A 23,014-nucleotide genomic window follows, 5' to 3' on the forward strand; every position below is an offset into this window, starting at 1 on the left:
TAGAGCGCAAGTACCACCTGATACGAGATATCGTGAAGCGAGGAGAAGTTGTCATCGCCAAGATTGCATCAGCAGATAACCTGGCAGATCCTTTCAGTAAGGCCCTTCCGGCAAAAGCTTTCGATAGGCATGTGGATGTATGGCAGTAGATATGACAGCTTAGTTATTAGTATAAGTGGGAGATTGTTAGAGTGTATACTGAAAGCCTAAGCTTTTGTAAACATTTATTTTGAATAAAGAATCACATTTGGTCAAATTATCTACATTTGTTTGTAGTTGTTCAATTAATTTATATTGTAGATAACATAGTATTTGGTGTCACATACAGAAGATAATGTTATCAGTACCTTATAAATTATAAACAGTAGCTCATGACCAAAATGGAAAGGAACAAACCATTGGAAGGTCGTAGTGTAATTAGGTATTAGTTTATCTTAACTATATAATTACACTAGTACACTTAGAGTGTATTGAGTAGGACCATCAGAGGTCGTTTCATTTATACTGACTTTATAAAGGAACAAGACCTCAGTTATTATGGAAGTGTGTGCTCTTAATCCTAATATAATAACAAGCACATATATTTGATATTTATTTCTTTAATTTATCAATGGGTGAGATTTAGTTCGATAAATCAATAAGCCCGATAAGTTGGGAAATGATATCACTTATAGTATGTGTTGTTGATTATAGAAGGAAACTGTGTCTTAGTAATCTAGGTTGATAATGTCCCCAAGAGAAGCTCATAAGGATTGTCATGTTAAACCCTGCAGGTGGACTTAGTCCGACATGATGATAAGGTTGAGTGGTACTACTCTTGGACTAAGATACTAATTAAATGAGTTGTCAGTAACTCACTTAATTAGTGGACATTCGACATCTTAAACACAGGGAGACTAACACACTCATAATAAGAAGGAGCCCAAAAATGTAATTTGGGATTGGTGCGGTAGTTCAATAATAGTTCTTTAGTGGAATGAATTATTATTGATAAAATTAAGTTGTGTGTTCGGGGCGAACACGGGATGCTTAATTTTATCAGGAGACCAAAACCAATTCCTCCTCTCGGTCCCTATCGTAGCCTCTTAGTTATAGAGTACTATACCCACCTTCATACCCATGGTGTAGGGGCCGGCCAAGCAAGCTTGAGGATCAAGCTAGGGCTGGCCAAACCTTGGTCCATGGGTGGCCGGCCCTAGCTTGAACCCAAGCTTAGGTGACCGACCCTATTAAATTAGAAAAAAAATTTAAAATTTTTCTTATGTGGAAGATATAATTTATTGGAGAGATTAAAAATTAAAATATCTCTTTTATAAGTTTCTACAAAAGATTAAAGAAAGAGATTAAATCTCTTTCCTTATTTGTAGATTGGAAGGATATTTTATTTTTCTTCTTTGTAAATTATTCACATGTTGAAAAATTAAAATTATAGAAATTTCTTTTTATCAACCATGAAGGGATTTTAAAGGAAAATTTTATTTTTTAAAATTTCTGAAGATAAATAAGGAATTTTAATTGTTGATTGAAAATTGCCTTGTTTGCTCTCCATGAGGTGGCCGACCATGACATGGTTAATTAGGAAATTTTATTTAATTTTTCTTAATTCATGTCAAGGAAAGTTAAGGAAATTTTATTGTAATTAAATTTTCTTATTTGCCAAAGCTAAGGATTATAAAAGAGGGGGTTTTGGGTGCTTTCAAGGTGAACAACCTCTATTATTTTTCTCCCTCTTTTCTTCCTTGGTGTGGCCGGCCTCTTCCCTTTCTCTTCTCTCCATCTTTGTGGCCGAACCTCTCATCCTCCTTGGAGATCAAGTGGTGGCCAGATTTTAGCTTGGAGAAGGAGAGAAAGCTTGCATCCCTTGGAGCTTGGTTGGTGGAAAAAGATCTTCATCCTTTGGAAGCTTTGTGCTTGGCGAAACTTGAAGGAAGGAGAAGAAGGTGCTAGGTGGTCCTCGTCTCAGAAGATCGTTGCCCACACAACTTCCGAGATTAGAAGAGGAATACGGTAGAAGATCAAGAGGTCATTATCTACTAAGTAAGGTATAACTAATATTGTTTTCCGCATCATGTTAGTTATATCTCCATGTAAAAATATCAAATACAAGAGGCATGCGATTCTAGTATTTCGAATTAGTTTTTGATGTTGTGTTCTTTTGTTTTTCTTTTCCTTATGATTTGATTGTTCTTTTTGGTTGATCTAAAGTTATTTTAGGAAATTAAATATTAGCTTTCCTTAAAAGGCTTTGTCTAGGCGGTGGTGGTTGTTCCCATATCAAGAAGGCCATGTGCCTCGCCATGCAGTCTTGGAAGCCAATTTTGGAAATTAATATTTAATAGAATTAATAACGTAGGTGATTTGGATCAAACGTGTTAAGTTTCGCAGGAGATCCAAGTCTAAACCTAAAAGAACAAATAAATTAAACTTAGGATCAAACGTGTTAAGTTCCGCAAGCGATCCAAGTTTAATTTAAAAGAACACATGGTAGCTAGGAAAAGGTTCAGACCTTTGTACAAAATTTTTGTACAGTGGAACCATTAGGTTTTCCGAGTAGCAACCAACAAATTCATAGTAGGTGAGGTCGGCTTAATGCTAATGAGTTCCAAATTCAAATTTTTTATAACCGACCTCTCAAATTATGAAGAAGACAAGTCTTCGATGGTACACCAATACTATATCATTGTTATGAAGACTAAACTTTGCTTTTGACAGTATCAACAATTCATCGATGATTGTAAATGCATGGTAGCATAAGAGAATTCATTCAAGTTTATAGTGCAGAGTTCTTCTAAATTCTTGACTTTTCCTTGGGAAATTGGGCGACCTTCCACTAATCCATTCTCCAAATCTGCATTCTGATTAGAACGGACACTAATACTAGCAGCTTTATTAATAAAAGCACTACAAAATTGCATTCTTTCTTCTGCGAGGTAACACTCTGCTATGCAACCCTCTGGCCTTGCTCGATTCTTCACATAACCTTTTACCATTTTCATAAATCTAATAAAAAATAAATTAGATAAAAGAAGTGTTATTAACAAAATCTAATTTGTTGTATAATATTTATTTCCTTTCAAATGGATACATCCAGCAGAATTGGATTGGTCCACACAAGCGAGCTTCTTTAGCTAAATGAATTGTCAAATGAACCGAAATGGTAAAAAAAGCCGGTGGAAAATATCTTTCCAACATGCATAGAGTTTCAACAATATTCTCCTCGAGTTGTTCTAAACGGTTTCTGTCTAACACTCTTTGACATAATTCATTGTAAAATGCACACAACAGAAATATAGTATTGTGTGGACTTTTCAGTAAAAGATTTCTCAATGCAATTGATAGCAATTGTTGCATTAGAACATGACAATCATGAGATTTCAGCCCAATAAGTTTACACTCTTCTGAAGAAACACAATTACCAATATTTGAGCTATAGCCATCGGGTAACTTTATTTTCTTCAACTTAGAGCAAAATATATCCATTTCTTTTTTAGATAATGTGTAAGGTGCAGCAGGTAAGTGATACATGTTTTCCCCTTTTTGTTGAGGATGTAATTTTTCTCTAATTTTTAAGTGCATCAAATCTTTGCGAGCATTAACAACATCTTTGGATATTTTTTTTCTTCATGTTTCAATGTAGGTATGATATTCTCACAAATATTCTTTTCAACATGCATCACATCTAAATTATGACGTAATAGAAGCCCATGTAAGTAATCATCAATACATTTCATAGTATTAGTTCAGGAATATAAAAAATTATTAAAAACTATTAAATAGAGAGTTAAATAACTTACACTCCAGTATGACAAATCGAAAAAAATTGACTTTTTCTTCCACATTTGAACTGATATTTATACTCTTTTTGAACTCTCCCGCATCTTTCTCTTTTTCTCACAAGTATTGATAGTCTCACCCTTTATTTTTTGCCCCAATCATTTTCAATATCTTTCACTGCATTGAGAATTTGTAACCCAGTCAAAGGTATAGGTTTCCCTTTTGTCTCTTTTTTCACATTAAATCACTTCTTTTTTTGACGAAATGGATGATTAGGAGCAAGAAATCTCCTGTGACCCAAGTATGCAAACTTGCCATTGTACTTAAGCCACATTGAACATATGTCTTCACCACATATTGGGCAACCAACTTTTCCTTTTGTGGTACATCCAGCTAGATTTCCATGAGCAGGAAAATCATTGATTGTCCACATCAAAATGGCCTTCAGATTGAACATTGACTTTCTAAATGCATCATAAGCTTTTACACCTTTGTCCCACAGCTCTTTCAAATCCTCCACAAAGGGTTCCAAGTAGACATCTATATCATTTCTAGGTTGTTTTGGGCCTAGAATTAGTAATGTTAGCATAAGATTTTTCTTCACCGTACACATCAATGGAGAAAGGTTGTAATTTACCAAAATAACCGGCAACAACTATATTTAGAACTAAGGTCACCAAAAGGGTTGAATCCATCTATAGCAAGACCAAGTCAGAGATTTCTAGGATCTAATGCAATAGTCGGCCACGTATGATTTTTTGTATCCCAAGCTACTGAATCAACTGGATGACGCATCATATGATCTTGACTTTTGTGGTTGGAGTGCCAAATAAGTCTTCAGCCTTTTTTTCTATTGTAAACATCCATTTTAATCTTGGTATCACGGGAAAATACCATAGACCATAGTACCTTTTCAGGAACTCCTTTACGAACTTTGGTGGTTATTTTGTCCACCTTCCATCTTGAGGAACCACACTTTGGACATGAGTCCAAATTTTTAAACTCCTTTCTAAATAGACAACAATCGTTTGTGCAAGCATGAATCTTTTCATATCATAAATCAAATGGTTTTAATATCTTTCTCATTGAATAAACAGTTTCCAGAAGTGTGTCTTTTTCTGGAAGCATACCACCTAAGATCTTAAGACGCTCATTGAAACTATTGTAAGTGTGACCATTAGTAGACTTGTAATTGTGTAATGTGATGGTTGCTGACAACTTTGTGTAAGTTGTACAACCAGGTAAGAGAGGAGTTTTTGCATCTTCTAATAAATCAGCCATTTCATAATCTTTTGTCTCAGATATAGTGTGTCCAACCTCGTCTTCCGTCACAAAGACATTCCTATATAAGTAATATTCCTCTCTACTTTTATCATCCTCTACTTGAACTCCTCCAGAACTACCTTCGTCTTGAAAGTGTGAGGTATAACTTTCATCATGGAAGACCCAACTAGTGTAAGAAGGATCTATTCCCTTAATAATTAAGTACTCGTACACTTGGTCAAATTTTATATACTTCTTATTTTTACAATGCTTGCAAGGACATAAGATTATTTCACGTGTTTTGGCATAGTTCCTAGCTTGTGCAAGAAATTTTTGAACCCTTCTTCATACTCGGGTACAAGCCTTGAAGGCAGACACATCCAGTCCTTATCTATTTGGTAAATGATCTAAGCTTCGGATGAAAGAAAGTGATCTCTGTCTCATAACAAGGGGAGCAAACATGGCTTAAGCGTGTGCATAGATTACCAAATTAAATTAATTAATTAAAAAAAGATACAAAAAAGAAACATAAAATATAAAAATAAACATAGTTTCATTAACTGAGGTGAGCAAAAGCATAATTAAGTAGGTCATTCACCATGGCAAAACTTTGTCAGATTACAATGCAGATCAACTATAATTACTATTTATTTGATAATGAAAAATATAGAAAGAATTTGCGTAGGTTTTTTATTTATTTAAAAGTATGCTTAAATTTGTAAACAACTAGGGGAAAATAATTCTCTTATTGTTTATTAATGTAATAGAAGTTATTTGGGATATTGGTATTTCTGGTGTTAGAGTTTTAAGCTCCTACTTTTTCATATTAATACTAGATGAGCTAAATAATTATGCTGAAGATACACATCCTTGATGTGTTATTTAATGAGACAATTCCATTAAATTTAAAGCTTGCATTATCTTATTTTAATATAAGTAGAATAAAAACATGCATGGGCAAATATTATAAGTAGAATAAAACCATGTATGTCTCTAGCTTATCACATGAGATAGAGAAACTTGCACATGCAAACTAAAATTAGACACGCCAATAATGAAATAAGACATGCTATTCACATGTAGGCAAAACACAAACAAAACTTATATAGTCAATGGAGAGTTCCTTTCGACCAAAATCAACAAAGTTTTATAGATAGTTGACGGAGGATATAAATGATGATCCCCTTTTACTCATATTGGCATGTCTTTAACCTAAAATCAGCATCAATAAAGAAAGGAAAACGAAGGGGAAAAAAATTAGAAGAGACCTTAGGAGCTAATCTTTAGAGTACTTTTCCCCCTAAAGTGGCAATTACATCTACACATGATAACTGAGGGAAAACTAGAGGGTCCTAAAGAAAAGATGGATTAGACGGAAAGATGCAAAACCATAAAATGAACCCTCCAGTACGATCCTGATTCTACACTAAATTTTTTTTTTATTTTTGCAGATAAAACCAGATCAAACCCTCAATAATAGATGAAGATTAACTAAAATCGTAAGAGGCATTGGTGAAACCTAGATCGGAATACCAAGAGATGGAGTTTGATCAATCAAAACCTACTAGAAATCAAAACCAGGAGAGCTCATAAAAAACAATTAACGGGTCTACAACTATATCATAAATAATGAAGCAAATCTTACTTATATAAGAGATAAGTACTTGGATTAAGATGATTGGTACCAACAAAGATCTCGACGAAGATCAATTTGGCGGAGGGCTTCGGCGGAGGGCTTCGATGGAGAGGGCGTCGGAGGAGAGGGCTTCGCCGAGGATGGGCGGAGATGTTGACGGAGATGGAGTTTAGAGTTGTTGGCGGAGGGAGTTCACTTGAGGAAATGGAGTTTAGGTTTTACATGAGGAGATCGCAAGTTTAGCTTTTCGTGGGAGGGGTTTTGGGCGTGAGGTTTTGTTGGCGGTGAGGAGTTTGGCGAAAAAATAAATGCGGGAGCCAAAAAGTTTTGACGAATAATTAGTAGACGAGATGTTTCAACAAAAATATATTAGAAGAGCTTGAAAATAATTAACAGCGAACATTATATGCTGTTAAATTTTTTTAATACTTATTGGCAGTGTGTTTTTTTGCACGTCATCATTTATATATATGATAGGTATTTAACAGCGCGCTCCGCACATTGTTAATATTAAGTTTTAACAACGTACTTTGTATGCCATAGAAAATATTATTGACAGCGTATTTTTTATGCATGCTGTCGTTTGTATAAATATTACACTATCCGCAATGCATATAATTGGGTGCGCTGTAAAAATTATTATTAATAACGTACTTTAACCACGTGTCGTTGATGATGCGCTACAAAAAGTCATATTTGTAGTGTGGATCGAGTGGATGAGTCAACCTAATTAAAGTAGTTTAACTAGCTAAATTAGTCTTTCTAAATTGATTAATTTGCATGAATAAAAAATTTGTATTTAAAAATTTAGTTTAAATTAAAAATTTTATCACATTAATATTATAAGATTTATAAAAATATTTTTAATTTAAATAACATGAATAATTTTACCACCATTAGCTCATCAATTTCTTAGTCTGTTTAACCTGATATAATCGATCAACTCCTCTAGTTCCTAAAACCTCTATTTTCTAGATCAACTAGTTTGACCGGATCATCCAACCAAATTGGCCGACCAACTTGACCATTTTAATTGGACCTACCCAGTCAATCGATATATTTAGTCTATTCAGACCAAATACTCATCAAAATTTATTAGCTTACTTAAATCAATTAAATTGTCCAGCTTAAGTAGTCTATTAGTTGAATTAACTCAACCGGATCAATCAAATCCTTTGGCCAGTCCAACTCTCCCCTAATCTAACTAACCCGACCGACCCAACATTATTAGCTCATCAATTGCTTAACCCACCCGCTTAACCATATCTAATTGATCAAACACTAAATAAGTCCCATAATAACCGAAGACATGTCATAATTTTCTAAAGATGGAGATTCGGCTGAAAATAGAATTATGATTTGTTTAGACCAATTCAAACATTAAAAAAATTTTAAAAAAAAACCTGAAACATCCCTAAGATCGAGCAGGCATGATCATTGTGATAAATAATAATGTTTTTTTAGTACTATTATAGCAATATATCAAATGCAATATATGATACTTACATGCAAGCTGACAGTGATTGTCGATTGCCATCTCTTTGGTGCAGATGCATAATGTAGAAGAAACAAATTGCTCAAACTAGTGATTGTCGATTCTCGATTGCCATTTCTTTGTCGATTGCCCTTTTACTCATATTGGCATGTCTTTAAGTAATGATCTTCTAAGTGGGGGGCATTTAAATTTCAATTTTTCATCGAATCCAGTAGAAGAATTTTTAAAATACTTGAATTATATTTCACAATTTTAAAATTATCAAATCATGTATCTATTTTTTGTTTTATCCTCATCCTCAAATCAATTCAACTGGAAAAATAAATCAGTTGAATCAATTGAAAAATCCATCAACCAGTTTCGATCAAAATTGGCAAATGGAGCTAGAGACCTCGGAATGATATGAAATTAGTTTCTATGTATTCATCTAATTCTCCTAATTATAAAAATATTATCAAATATTAATTTGACCCAATATATTGAGAGCAGTGATTTTTTTAAATATGAATGTATTCAAAAAATTAATTAATATTTATAAAATTACTGCTCTTAATATATTCAGTTAAATTAATGTTTGACAGTATTTTGTTACATAGGAACTGGTTTCATATCATTTCGAGATCTCTATGTCCATCAATCAATTTTGGCCGAAATCGGCTGATGGACTTACTATACAGATCTCGAAATGATATGAAACCAATTTCTATCTGTTTGTCTAGTTCCCCTGATTATAAAAATACTATCAAATATTAATTTGACCCAATATATTAAAAACAGTGATTTTTTAAATATAAATATATTTAAAAAATTAATTCATGTTCAAAAAATCACTGCTCTTAATATATTGGGTCAAATTGATGTTTAAGAGAATTGATATAATCATAAAAACTAGAAGAACTCACAGTATATGGTTTTACTTCATTCCGAGTTCTCTAGGTACATCAATCGATTTTGATCGAATGAACCTACATTGATTTTATTTAAGTTCATTTGGCCATAGTTTCAAAAAAAAAAACATGGCTCTCAATATATTGTGTCAAATTGATATTTGATAGTTTTTTTATAATCATGAGAACTAAATGAACACATAAAAACTGGTTTTATGTCATTTCAAGGTCTCTAGGTCCATCAACCGATTTTGGTCGAAATTGGCTAATGGAACTAGAGACCTTGAAACGACATAAAACCAGTTTCTATTTGTTCGTCTAGTTCTCCTGATTGTAAAAATACTATCAAATATCAATTTGACATAATATATTTAGAGTAGTGATTTTTTGAACTTGAATGTATCCGAAAAACTAATTTATGTTCAAAAAATCACTGCTCTCAATATATTGGTTTAAATTAATGTTTGATAACATTTTTGACAATTAGGAGATCTAGACAAACACATAGAAATTGATTTCATATCATTCCGAGGTCTCTAGTTCCATCAGCCAATTTTGGTCGAAATCGATTGATGGATTTTTCAAACAGAATTAATGAAATCGATTCAACTGATTTATTTTTCAGTCGAATTGATTTAAGGATGAGGGTAAAATGGGAAATAGGTACGTAATTTGGTAAATTTGAAATTATGATACGTGATTTGGATATTTTAAAAAATTATCTACTGGATTCGATAAAAAGCGGTTTAAACTTCAAGGAAATGAACTAAGTAAGAAAAATTGATCCTTGGGTAGAAACGGGCCATAGTTCTACTGTACTCTATAAATAGGCTATTCACCTCCATCTCTAAATAATTCATAGTAGGTGAGGTCGGCTCAATGTTAATGAGTTCCAAATTTAATTTTTTTTATAACTGACCTCTCAAATTATAAAGAAGACAAGTCGTCGATGGTCCACCAATACTATATCGTTGTCATGAAGACTAACTATAATTGTAAATGCATGGTAGCACAAGAGAATTCATTCAAGTTTATAGTGCAGAGTTCATATTTTCACATAATAACTAACTATGATTAAGCTAAGATATCATATTTTATTAAGTTGTTAGGTATGATATGTATCATATCATGGCCAATGTGGAGATTTTTGTTAATTCTTCTTTATTATATTTTAATACCTCTGAGAAGTCGAAATATTCAATGGATAGAATATTTAAATTCCTTGCAATCTCAGAAATTCACATGAATTGGAATTGGTACAATCTGAGATTTTTACGTTTATCAGTGAGTTTTGACCGAAATCTACTGATGGACTTAGAGAGCTATGATTACACTTATTTTAGTTCCTATGGATTTCTAATATTGCAAGGAGTTCAAATATGTTATTCATTATTTATTTTGACTTCTTTGAGGTGTTAAAATGTATTAAGGAAGAATTGCTAAAAATCTTCATGTTGGGCTTGATACGATACATGTTAGGACCAACGTAGAGATTTTTATCAATTCTTCTTTATTACATTCAACACCTCAGAGAAGCCAAAATAAATAATGGGTAGTATATTTGAACTCCTTACAACATCAGAAATCCATAGATACAGAAATTGATACAATCTGAGATTTATAGGTCCATTAGTGAGTTTTGATTGAAATCTAATCTTGAACTTAGATATCTTTGATTGTATCTATTTCAGTTCATGTGGATTTCTAAGATTATAAGAAGTTTGAATATGTTATTCATAGTTTATTTTGATTCCTCCAAATGTATTAATTAAAATGTTATAAAAAATTGAATAAATTTTTAATGTCGTGAGTCTAATATGATTTGCATATCAAACGTATGTTATGCATGTATGAAAGCACTGCATGCATAGAAGAGAGAGGTGAGAGAAAAGAGAATAGAGAAAAAAAATGATAGAGAAATTTAGATTGGTATAGAATAGGAAATGGATTCGTACTTTGAAAAATACCAAAATAGTATAAACCATTTAATGAATTGCTGAAATTTAAATGCAGATTTCACGTGATCCAAAGCCGCCACACGCGGATTCATCCAAATTCAAGTATTCAAATTAACATACTCGTTTAAATCAATCAAATTGCCGCAACATTATTGATCAATTAGTTTGACCGGATCATCCAACCAAATTGACCATTATAATTGGACCAATCCAGTCATCAAAATGATTTTGCTCGCCCGGAACATCGGTCCCACAGCGAGGTAAAATGAGATAAGTATGTATGATGTATCAACTCGGCTACATTGGTACAGATGCACAATCACGTCGAGAAACTGGCCAGGGTTCCACTGCACTCTATAAATAGGGTCCGCCTCTGCTTATCAAACACAGAGATTTTATACGATTAGTAATCCATTCCAGTCCGACAGAGCAAGATGCTGGCGCAGTGCTCCTCCTCCTTCTACCCCAAGTTTATGGCTTCTCTCCACACCAACACCACCAATAACCCCAGCAGTACTCACATCGCCATGCCGCCGCGGCTTCATCAGTTGCAGAAACAACGAATCATGAAGTCCGACATCTTTGAAGATCAAGTGAGTGGCCACTACTCTTATCTATTCTCATATTAATTAGTTGGTTCATGGCCTGCTGCTTTAATTCTGTGCATGCATGCATGCAGGAGAGTTTGTGCCTGAGACACAGCGACCGGTTGAGCCAAGTGAGGAGGATGTTTGATGACCAGACAAGAGGAGCCAAGGAGACCTTGCTGTTCATAGACTCCCTTCAAAAGCTCGCCATCGACTACCATTTCGAAGAAGAGATTCAAGCCGAGATGCATTCTTTATACGACCAGCGACTCCCCATCTCCAATGGCGAAGCCAGTAGCATCGCGGAAGTGGCCCTTTTGTTTCGGTTACTGAGACAAGCTCGATACCCCATTTCTACAGGTAACTGAGGTTTATGCTTGTAGTTGTCGACGTTGTATTGCATGATGAAATGAAATGGGTTTAATTAAACCAATTCCTTCTATCTCTTTAGATGTGCTGCGCAGGTTCCATGATGGTAGAGGAGAGTTCATGGCGTCTCTCAGCAAGGAGATGGATGGTCTGATGAATCTATTTGAAGCGTCGAATTTGAATACTGGTGGGGAATTAATACTCTACAGGGCCAATGAATTCAGTAGCCATCACCTCAGGTCCTACATGGCATCTTTGGGGCCAGAGTTTGCAGTAACTATTGAACATGTGCTGGAGACTCCATCTCATATGACCTTGCAGAGATTCCAAGCCAGGAAATATCTTGATAGTGACAACTTCTATCACAATTTGCATGTTCGAGAATTGGGGGAGATGGATTTCACCATGCTCCAGTCACTGCATCAAAAGGAACTAAAAGAAGTCACAAGGTATAGTAATTTAGTTTTGGCTAATTTTTGTTAATTAGGGCTACAAATGAGCCAAGCTAAGTTTAATTATTTGTGATGTTCAAACTTGTTAATTGAACTAATTAGTAGATGAAAAAGTTGTTCAACCTTGATTTGGTTTCTTTTTAAAATCCTAATTATTATTTGATTGATTTATTGTTGATTGATTATATTTGTATATGTATATAGATGGTGGAAGAAGTCAGGATTGGGCCAAGAGCTAGGGTTTGCTCGGGATCAATCCTTGAAGTGGTTCACTTGGACAATGACATGTCTACCAAACCCTAAATTTTCAAGTTATAGGGTTGTTCTGTCGAAGATCATCGCATTTGTTTATCTTCTTGACGATATTTTTGATGTGGAAGGATCGATCGACGATCTCCATCTCTTTGTACAGGCCATTGAAAGGTATTTAGTCACGTTTATTTCACCAACTCATAGGATCAAATTTTTTTTTAGAGTGATCAGCTAATTGTTAATGACTTTTATGACCATTACAGATGGGATCACTCTTCAATGGATTCACTTCCCAACTACATGAGGGTATGCTTCAAGGAATTAAATAGCACTATCAATGAGATTGCCGAAATTGTGCTCAAGGAACATGGATGGAATCCAATCGAATATCTAAAGAAATCAGTATGAATTGTTGTTCTTTTTGTAAAATATGTTTTAGTGTTTTTATTATCACTGAAATTTGGTTAAAAATTGACTTTGTTTTGTAGTGGATACAATTAAGTAATGCATTTTTAGTGGAAGCAAAATTGTTGTCGAAAGACCAAGTCCCGACAATGGATGACTACATGAAGATTGCCACAATTACTTGTGGTGTTCCTGCAGCCTTAATGCACATGTATTTTCTATTAGGACATCACACGACGAATGATCTCTGTGAAGATCTGCCGAGTCTTATATCTTGTCCTTCGAGAATTCTTCGACTTTGGGATGACTTGGGAAGTGCAAAGGTAGATTTTTTTTTTTAAATTTTTATGATTCTATACTAGCAAGAGGATAATGAATTTATCGTGTATGATAATTAGGACGAAAAACAAATTGGGAGGGATGGCTCATTGTTGATTTGCATGATGAAGGAGAACCCACATTGGTCGTTGGAAGTTGCAAAGGAAAAAGTGATGCAAATGATTGAAAAAGAGTGGGAGGAGCTCAACAAGGAATGCTTCAGTTCATCGACCTCAACATTCTCTCAAGATTTTGTCACGGCTTGTTTGAATAGTGCTAGGATGGTGAGGGTGATGTACAACTACAACGAGGAGCATAACCTCCCCATGCTTAAGGAGTATATAAACTTATTGTTGTTTAAACAAATTTAAACACCTCTCATATATTTAAAATGTTAGAGGTTAGTAGTTAATGCTATTAAAAATTCATGATGTGTTGAATGAATGCTTCCTTTCACTTGTTTTAATTTGTTTTGTTTGGTCCAATGGTGGACCCAGAAATTTCAAATGTGGTTCACAATTGACTTATACAGTCTCTCATTTTTTTTATAATAATTCATGATATAATTATTTGATAATTTACTAAATATATCTTTTTCAATAAATGTCATCATAGAGTCATTTAACCATTGATCATACATTCTACTGCAAAGTTGATTCTTCACAGTCTTCATAACTGAAAATGCTCTATCTACTATGGAAGTTGCAATCGACAAAATCAAAGCCAATGTTAAAAGCTTGTAAACCAATGGATATGCTGTCTTTTCTATTTTCCACCACCAATCGAGTAATATTACTCAACCCCTTCAAATTTGGAAACTTAATATCGGATTGAGCATATGAAAGTCTAAACCTAATTTGAGAGTTCTGAAAGATTAATATCGGAAAAATCTCTTGGATATAATTTGGCTAATGAATAGCTTTTGATTGCCGAATGATGCAAAAGAATTAAATGGATTTAAGCATGCAACACAAAGCAACAATTCAATGTTGGCCTCATTAAATCGACTATTTAGCACTTGTAATTGCATATCAATGACGGTATTGAATAATTCAACATGGTAGTGATGGAAATTATCATCTTTTTAGTTCTGCACCATGATCTTCCTCGAGCTACAAATGTATCATCTATATTGGGAACATAAATAAAATGTTTCCCACAAAAATTGAAAGCCACATCCAACCAAGAACTCCATCATCCCTTATTGATTGAAGGTGTCGTTGTCCCACGGGATGTTGAGTTGGCTAGAAGGTGACAGACTTGTGACAATAGGACAAGGGATCAATTCCTTGTGGATGCACGCCCTCGGGGAAAAAACTTCTCCCATCGCCTAGCCAACTTAGCCGCCAGTTATAAGATGACCCCGTGTTCCCTTTACATAACCTAGAAATGGGCTGTGAGAAGTGCTTGGGGTGAGCGTAATCATTTTTTATTACAATTGAATGCATTGTCTAGAAATATGAAACAATCATCTTTTTCATCTACAAAGTTTGTGACAAATTATTTGTTATTCCCAATAATGATTACATCAAATGAAGAGTAATCATAAACTCAAAATATTGTATTGCCTCTAGCAAACAAGATGCTTTACACTTTTTATCTAAAAATAAGCCGTCTGCCACAGTTACATCAAGTACATCAACAATAGATGCAAAAAATGTAATGAAACTATTTAGAGTTCTGTAATGTGATCCCTAACGTGTATCACCAAGACGAACGATAGATGTCTCTTGATTCAATCCCAGCCCACTAAGGATTTCTTCATTTTTTTAGACTAGCAATTATTCTAGCAACTTATGACTCTTGCAAAGTCTCTTACCGATACATGAGGCTCCAACCACATTAACAATATCAAAAATTAAATTGAAAAGTCTAGTAACGAGTACATGCATGTTTCCTCACTACTACCACCAACTAATTGAAGTTAATGAGTAAAATAATGAATGTAATGTGTAAACTCATTCTCTTTCAAGATGAGAGCTTTAAGTCCATTTATACACACCTTGCATATTGCTAGCCCCATTATAACCTTGATGTGGCAACATTGAAATGCTCAAACCATGTGCCGAAAACAAATAAAATTTTTCTTTTAGTGATTTATAGTAGTACTTCTAACATGTTTAAGACCCAAAATCGCTCAACCACACATCCACTTTTATCCACAAATCTCAAAAAAAATCATTCATTTGCGCTTTTATAGACATATCTCAAGATTCATCAATAAGAATTGAAAATAATCTATCACCAAGCTATCTAATTGTAGCTTTAATTGTTTCAAATCCTGCATCCCTCACAATATCTTTTCGAATTTTAGGTGAAGTCAATTTCATATTCCTAGGGACATTCTAAAGTACAACTCTCCTAACTTCTTCATTATTGTTAGCAAGAAATTGTATTTGTTCAACAAAAGTCCTTGATTGCTTAAATCTTCAGATTCATTGTGACCATGAAATGGGAGACCATGATTCATAAGAAATCTGTTGCACTTAATTCATAGCGGCAATTGAATCCTATAATCAATTTTCACTTACTTTGTTACTTTAACAAAGTTATTCTAAATATGTTACTCTTGATTTAGCAAGTCTTGACATCTGCTGAAAGCTCAGCTAGGAGCACTATTAGGGACCCCCCTCCCCACTCCTCCCCATCCAACACACATACGCATGCTCATGTAACTTTCTTTTATTTTTCAATTTGTAAAACATTGACTAACAAATTTATCACCACCCCCTTGCTCCCCACAATTAAAAACATAGAAATATAGACAAAACTCAGCATCCTTAGTAATGTTACATTCCAACCAATCAAATTCATCAACCATGACGGATTAAATCTTCATGGCTTGTTATTGAAATCTATAGTTTTAAATTTATGCTTACGGGGTTGACATAGGGTCTCTTAGATGATACTTTCTTTAAACTCTTTCATGGATATTATGTTCATAATCACTAATCCTAAGTCTTAATCTTGGATCCAGTGGAAGATCAATTATATTTGAACCAATATGAAGTTTATTAGAAGACTCTTGAGACTTTTTTTCAACATAAGTTTCATAACTATTTTTTTTAATAAACTGATCAATACTTTTTTTTTCAAAAGATGGTGAATCTTGATTAGTTGATTTTCTTGAAAAATATCTTAACATATTATATAGTTCTACAAAAAAAAAAAATCAAGCCATATGTCAAAAAATAAAAATACATAGAATCAATTCTAAATGATAAAACTAACAAATATTCAATGTCCAGCACTCCAAAATAATATAAAAGATTTAAGTTTCATATTATCAAAATAGGTGAAAACTCCACAGAATCAAACTAATAATCTAATAATTAATACATAAAGAACAACAAATATATATGATATATGTTTCAAAAATGCCAAAATCGAAAGGTCAAAAGTGGAGGGCAACAAGGGAAAATGTGATAATTTAACAAATCACAAGCTAAAAGGGGAGAAAGAATTTTTTTTAGAAAAGGGTAAGAGGTTGTCGATTGAAAAGATTTGGAAAAAGAGTTTTTTAGGGGTGGACGCATGACCCCCTTGACCCTTTGTGAGTCCACCCCTAGTTTCATCCCAATATGTCAATTATCATATTAAATTTTAGCATGTCACTCTAAGATTATATTAAGAAATTAATTTTAATTTGTACCTTTTGGACATCACGATATAATGATATCGCTCATTCCAAAACGTCTAATATCATCAGTCTTATGATAAAATACAGATAAATAAATCACGGAGTATACCACATATGCCAACATGTGAAAGTAAAAATTATAAAAATATAAAATAAAATTAATATTTAAAAAATAGATGTAACATGAGGACTTCCTATAAGATCCTCCATCCTAGCTACACTACTCTTACCCACATAACGATATAAATATTGAAAAATACTTTGGATGAGTCATTTTATATGTCGTACAAAATATCAATAATGGTGTAGGTCATGATGATGTGTTGTTTCTTTATTATTGTGTTGGTATGTCTATCTAGTACCCATTAATAATTCCATCACTATAAAATACAATATCACACATTAATTTTAAAGTCGTGTGACATTGTAGGCATATGATAGTTCGCACTAGTTAATTAAGTTGGTTGGTTATAACTAAAATCTAAGTATAATTTTGACTCTACAAAAATAATTAAGTCATCAATTCACCCAATCTTTTTTACTTGGAACTAGTTATCCAATTCTTCGAACCAATTAACCCTAAAGATAATCGACCTGACCTCATGGAAGTTTACTAGTAGCCATCAGGATAAATCGGGAGGTCCTCATAGTAGTATATCCAGATGGTCCACTTTCTTAGGCTCGATACCCACTGGAGAAAAAAATCTCCTACAATTCTTTGTAGTTGAATCTCGAGCCGGAGTTCCCTGGGATCTATACTTAGAGGTCTAACCACTTCACTGAAACATTGGGTGTGCCAATTCACCAAATTAAATTATATAGTTGTTATAATTAGTCACAATTAAGATTCAACTTTGAGTTAGAGACATGGTCAATATTGGAGGAATTGACTTGGTCAAGGTTGACCAAACTCAAATTGACTCAATTTAGCTTAAGTTAAGTTTTGATGTTTGATCAATATATTTAAGGTTGAGTAATATATCAAGTAGGTCAAGATTGATCGAATACTTGATAGTTGATCAATGTATTTGATAGTCGAGCAAGACGTCAAGTGAAAGAAGAGATTGTTGGAGGAGGAGATTGTTTATGCAATCAAACTTGAGTTAGGTTGACTAAGATATTTTGATGGTTGAGTGAAAAGCCAAGTATGTCACGCCCCAGAGGAGTCCCTGTCCGAGAAAATTTCGGCAGCATCTCCCCTGTACGGTGGACAATTTGAAACTTTTCTACATCCTCACATAACTCAGCCACAGGCGGCTGGAATAATAAAAACAATAAAAATACAACCACACATTCCACGCAGTTTATATAACAAGTAAACAGAAAGATAATATCCTGACTCGAAATCAACCCTACTCCACTACACTCGTAAAGCTCAAATCCGATGAACTCACCTCTTCTGCCGCCCAGGCAGGCATGTAGTAGAATAAATCCAAATCCAAATCCATCGACATAATAAAATCCATACAATGTCCATAAGTAAAATAATCCAAAACATAACAAGTTCAAAATAGTCTAGAACAGAAAAGAAACCAAAAGAAAACCAATCATATTCTCGATGTCTGTAGGGACCAGCAACTGGAACTCTCTCCTGACAGCATCAACATGAAAATATCAACAATGGAGGCGGGGTGAGTCCAACACTCAGCAGGTACAATTGATATACAAAATAGGGAAATAACACCTAGCACTAATCATGCGTACAGTCTCCTGATATAAGAAAGATAAAAATATGCATCTGAAGTAAACAGGAGAGAAACTGTACTAACCAGGACCTGAGTATAAGGTCAAACAGTCCGAGTAGTATAGGAATCCTGTATGCATGTCAAACATAGGTATCCAAACAATATGCAGCATATAAATGCAGCAAACACAAACATAAGTAATAAATGCATCATGCATATGATGCCAATGATGCGTCCTGGTCACCCCTGACGCCAGTCGATCACCTCACACAATAGTGAGGCCGAGTGGGTAGGGCTGTGACAACCGTGCACTCTGTCGTCACTACTCCTGATGAGTGACCGAGTGGACGGGATGCTGTCGGAGTACACCTATCCTCCTACTCCAAATCATAAATGGGGGAGCGCAATGCTCTCATCTCCCGGTACACAATGACGGGGAGGAATCCCTGCCGGATAACACGTTGTGTCACACTACCCATGAGCGGACCAACGGTGCCTACCAGAGTCCCTGCTGCAACACACTCTGCCTGAATCGACCACTAACCCATGAGTGGTGATGTGTGCAGATCCATGTAACTGGCGATGTGCTCAACAATAATGGAGCGGACTATCGCACAGCATGCAATCATGCAAATGGTGCATGGCAATAACCATAAAAACATCTTGACCTAATCCATATATATAGAAAAGTGCACCCTAGGTCAACGAATCATATCGAATCAAAGGTACACAGAAGATATAAAAAAAACCTAGGTCCTGAACATGGTGAAGCATGGTATATCACTACCCCCTATAAGCATGTATAAACAAATAAAGTATACATGGGATGCAAATCAAGCAATCAATCAATCATGTATCAGATATTGGGTAGTGACTAACCGAAACAAATAAAGGACATAATTAATGCAACTTGTTATATTCACTACTATGTATATCAAATGACATAAGTCAAAAGTACCCGCCTCCGATAAAATGGTCCAAATCTGACTCCGAGTTACTCGTCTCGCGTCAAGGTCCTGTATATTAAACATAAGGTCTAGTTTAGCTAATTCTATCATACCACAATTAGCCAAATTAAATTCTAATCCAATTTAAGAAGTTCTAAATTGGATCCAACTAATCCATCCAACAAAATTAATGAACCCTAATTAAATAAAATCAGTGGGTCCACCAGGGTTAGTTCCTTAACCCCAATCATAACATGAGATTAAAAATCTAAAGCTAATCCAATCTACCAATCTCCAACATATACCTAATCAATATACACGAAGCTCAAAAACCCTAAACATTACCTCAAATTTTTCGATGCCTCAGTGCTGCTCAAATCCTGAAGAACTTACTGTCGAGACCCGGAGAAGCTGCTGTGGGAAAACAGTGACAAGTACCATAGTTATCAACCAACAAATTCAGCACAGGATCCAAATCAAAAATCCAAATACCCCTTTTTGCCTTACCTAACTCGCTACCCCCTGTTCTCCTCACTGCCGGCGGCTGGTGGCGAAGAAGGAGGATCCGGTGGTGAGGTCTAGGACAGAAATGTTTGGCCGGCTAGGAAAAATTCCAATGGCTGGCAACCGAAGATTGGCAGGGCTCATCTAGGGCTTGCTTCTGCCGTGAATAGGGCGTCTCCGAGAAAAAGGAGGCAAGGCCGACTGTGAGATCAAACCTAGGGCACGGGCAGAGGAGGAGGTTCGGTGGTGGCGAGAGGTGGCTGTCGGAGAGGGCGTCGGTGCTTAGGCTCGGCGTCGGGTCGGAGTGACGGCGACGCGGCTAGAGCTCGGTGGACCTAGTGGCCGGCGCTCGAAGAAGAGGAGAAGGAAAGGTTAGCTGCCAGCACTAGGGCACAGGTGACGGCTATAGAAGGGGTGGCTCCCGACGGTGTTAGGCTCGGGTGGCTGACGGCTAGGGCACATATTCGGTGGGGAAGAAGGAAAGGCTCGGCGAGGGAGAAGTATAGAAGAGGAAGAAGAGAGGTCGCGTCAGGGAAGAGAGGAAGAAGAGTCGGGATCGGTGTTTTGGGGGAAATAAAAAGAAAAGGAAAAGGTTTTATAAATAAAACATTTCCTTCATTAAACGGGTATCCCAAACAGGCTTAATCCGAACCCGAAATTGATCCCCTCAAAACCCGTCTTACGAGCTCCGAAAAATTCCCAGAAAATTTCTAAAAATTTCGGAAAAATTACATATTAATATTCGCCTATTTTTCGGTATTTTACAAAGTAGATCACGGTTGATCAGATATTTTACAATAGAAAGTCCAAGTAAATTACGATTGACCTGATACTTGGTAGATTAGATGTCCAACAAGGAGTTGGCGAAATTGAAGTCCAAATGGGTCATGATTGATTAGACACTTGACAATGGTGGAAGTCCTGATAGATCTTGAAGAACCAGATATTAGGAATGAGAAGGGAAGTCCAAACATGTTAAGGAGGCCTGAATGTTTGGTAGTGGTAAAGTTTTGATAGGTCAAGATTGTTAGGATCCATGCTAGTTAGAGGAGAAGTGAATAGTTTTGATTGTGTTGATTGAATGCACTACGGAATCTTGAAGCAAACTCAATGCTACATGCATAAAATCTAGATTTTACTTGGTTTGCCACCTCACAATGCAACTACTCCAAGGTCTAGTCCTAGCGATTTATCACCACTATTATTCTCCTTCTCAGATACCTTCTAGAGGCGAAGAAGCCTCTTACAACACTTGTTACTGTAAAACACCACAACCCAAAACAAAACACAAATAAACAAAAACAATTTTACAATTGAAACTATTTTTTACTTGCTCTTTTATCGCTTTAAATTGTCTCTTGATGGTAGAAAATGTAGAAGCACTTCATCCCTAAATCCGCAAGAACCAACACCTTCAAATGAAGACAAAATTGTCTTTGACAAGGTTGCATTCGAGCTAATTTTCACCTAGCAATCGATTACTTATCTTCACCAATTGATTACCTTGCTATAGTTTTACCGTTTACCCCTATAGAACAACTATTTTTGTAACGACCCACCTTCTACTGCTAGGCTGCAAGGCGGACCGCTACAGTTTCTTTGCTAACTGCAGCTAAATTACTAATGCGGAAAACTGGGCTGAATAAAAATTTTACTAAACTATTGTAGTTGCCTCTGTTAACTCTGTGAGAGTGAGATTTCATGTCCCACTACCTTCTAGATATTCATAGCTAGGCTGAGGAGGCGAAATTGGAGCTTTGGATCGGTCCGTGGAACGATCCATTGACCCCCACGCGAACACTGGCTGGATCGGTCTGGGGACCGATCCAGTAGAGGCTGGATCGGCGGATCCGATCCGTGTATGCTGATCGGTCCGGCCGACCGATTCGTGAACCCGCAACTCGGGTTCGCCATCGTCCCGTGATGGATCGGTCGGCATCGATCCAGTATGTCTCGATCGGTCGACCGATCCGAGCACCGAATACCGGATCGCTATCGATCATACCGGATCGGTCGGTGGCCGATCCGAGGATACAAGAGCATATCAGATCTCATTGGATCGGTCGGCCGACCGATCCACAGACCGATCGGTCCGAGACCGATCGAGTCTCGATTTCACCGAAGTTCGATTTCGACACTTTGGCGTACAAAACCTCACATGCAGCTTCTAAATCAATTGAAGCTACTTCTAACATGCATTAACAAGCATTCCCATAAATGACTACTAACAATCTAACTCGTTCTTTCATAGTTTAGTACGTTCCAAAACTAAAGGTGCATAAAGATGAAAGTATTAAACCATAAACTGTAAAGTGCTAAGGTAAACATGCTAAAGAGTATAATGTTCATCCTGCTAAGTCCCCTAAGGACCTTTGATTCCAGTTCCACACACACACACCATCTTCGCATTGTCCTCCAGCCTCCTCTGCTAGTCCATTTTCCTTTTACCTGTATCTGCAGTATAAGGAAAATAGTATCTGTAAGCTAAAAAGCTTAGTAAGAAACCATCTATCTCACTAAATCATGCATACGATGCAAATATGCTTTTAAAACATGCTTTTGGAAAACATACTGAATATGCAAGCATGGCATGACATAGTATCATACAAGCATGGCATAACATAAGCTGAACATAGAGCTAACATGGAAAATTACACTGAAGCATAATGCTGAGCTAAGCTAAACTAAACTGAAGCTGCAATCAAACTCAACTGGTATAACTGATCTTTGAGTTTTGAAAACTAATACATAGTAAGTGAAAATACTAAACATGCTGCTGTAGGGCCCTGACAACTGTACTTGCTATGCGCGCATCCCTAACTAGACCCGGGTTTGCAAGTCC

At 35.6% G+C, this 23,014-nt stretch overlaps 1 protein-coding gene across 1 annotated transcript in view; it reads left to right on the forward strand.

The window, feature by feature from the left end:
- Positions 1-11,408: 11,408 nt before the first annotated feature.
- Positions 11,409-23,014, forward strand: part of LOC122029244 ((3S,6E)-nerolidol synthase 1-like) — a 42,747-nt gene continuing 31,141 nt past the window's right edge. Inside the window, exons 1-7 of the mRNA XM_042588183.1 lie at positions 11,409-11,606; positions 11,693-11,960; positions 12,052-12,418; positions 12,626-12,844; positions 12,937-13,075; positions 13,162-13,401; positions 13,477-13,733. Coding sequence (XP_042444117.1) covers positions 11,448-11,606; positions 11,693-11,960; positions 12,052-12,418; positions 12,626-12,844; positions 12,937-13,075; positions 13,162-13,401; positions 13,477-13,733 — 1,649 coding nt within the window. The 5' untranslated portion in view covers positions 11,409-11,447. The remainder of the gene's footprint in view (positions 11,607-11,692; positions 11,961-12,051; positions 12,419-12,625; positions 12,845-12,936; positions 13,076-13,161; positions 13,402-13,476; positions 13,734-23,014) is intronic.

Source organism: Zingiber officinale, chromosome 10B (genome assembly GCF_018446385.1).
Source record: "Zingiber officinale cultivar Zhangliang chromosome 10B, Zo_v1.1, whole genome shotgun sequence".
In the NCBI taxonomy this organism is placed as follows: domain Eukaryota; kingdom Viridiplantae; phylum Streptophyta; class Magnoliopsida; order Zingiberales; family Zingiberaceae; genus Zingiber; species Zingiber officinale.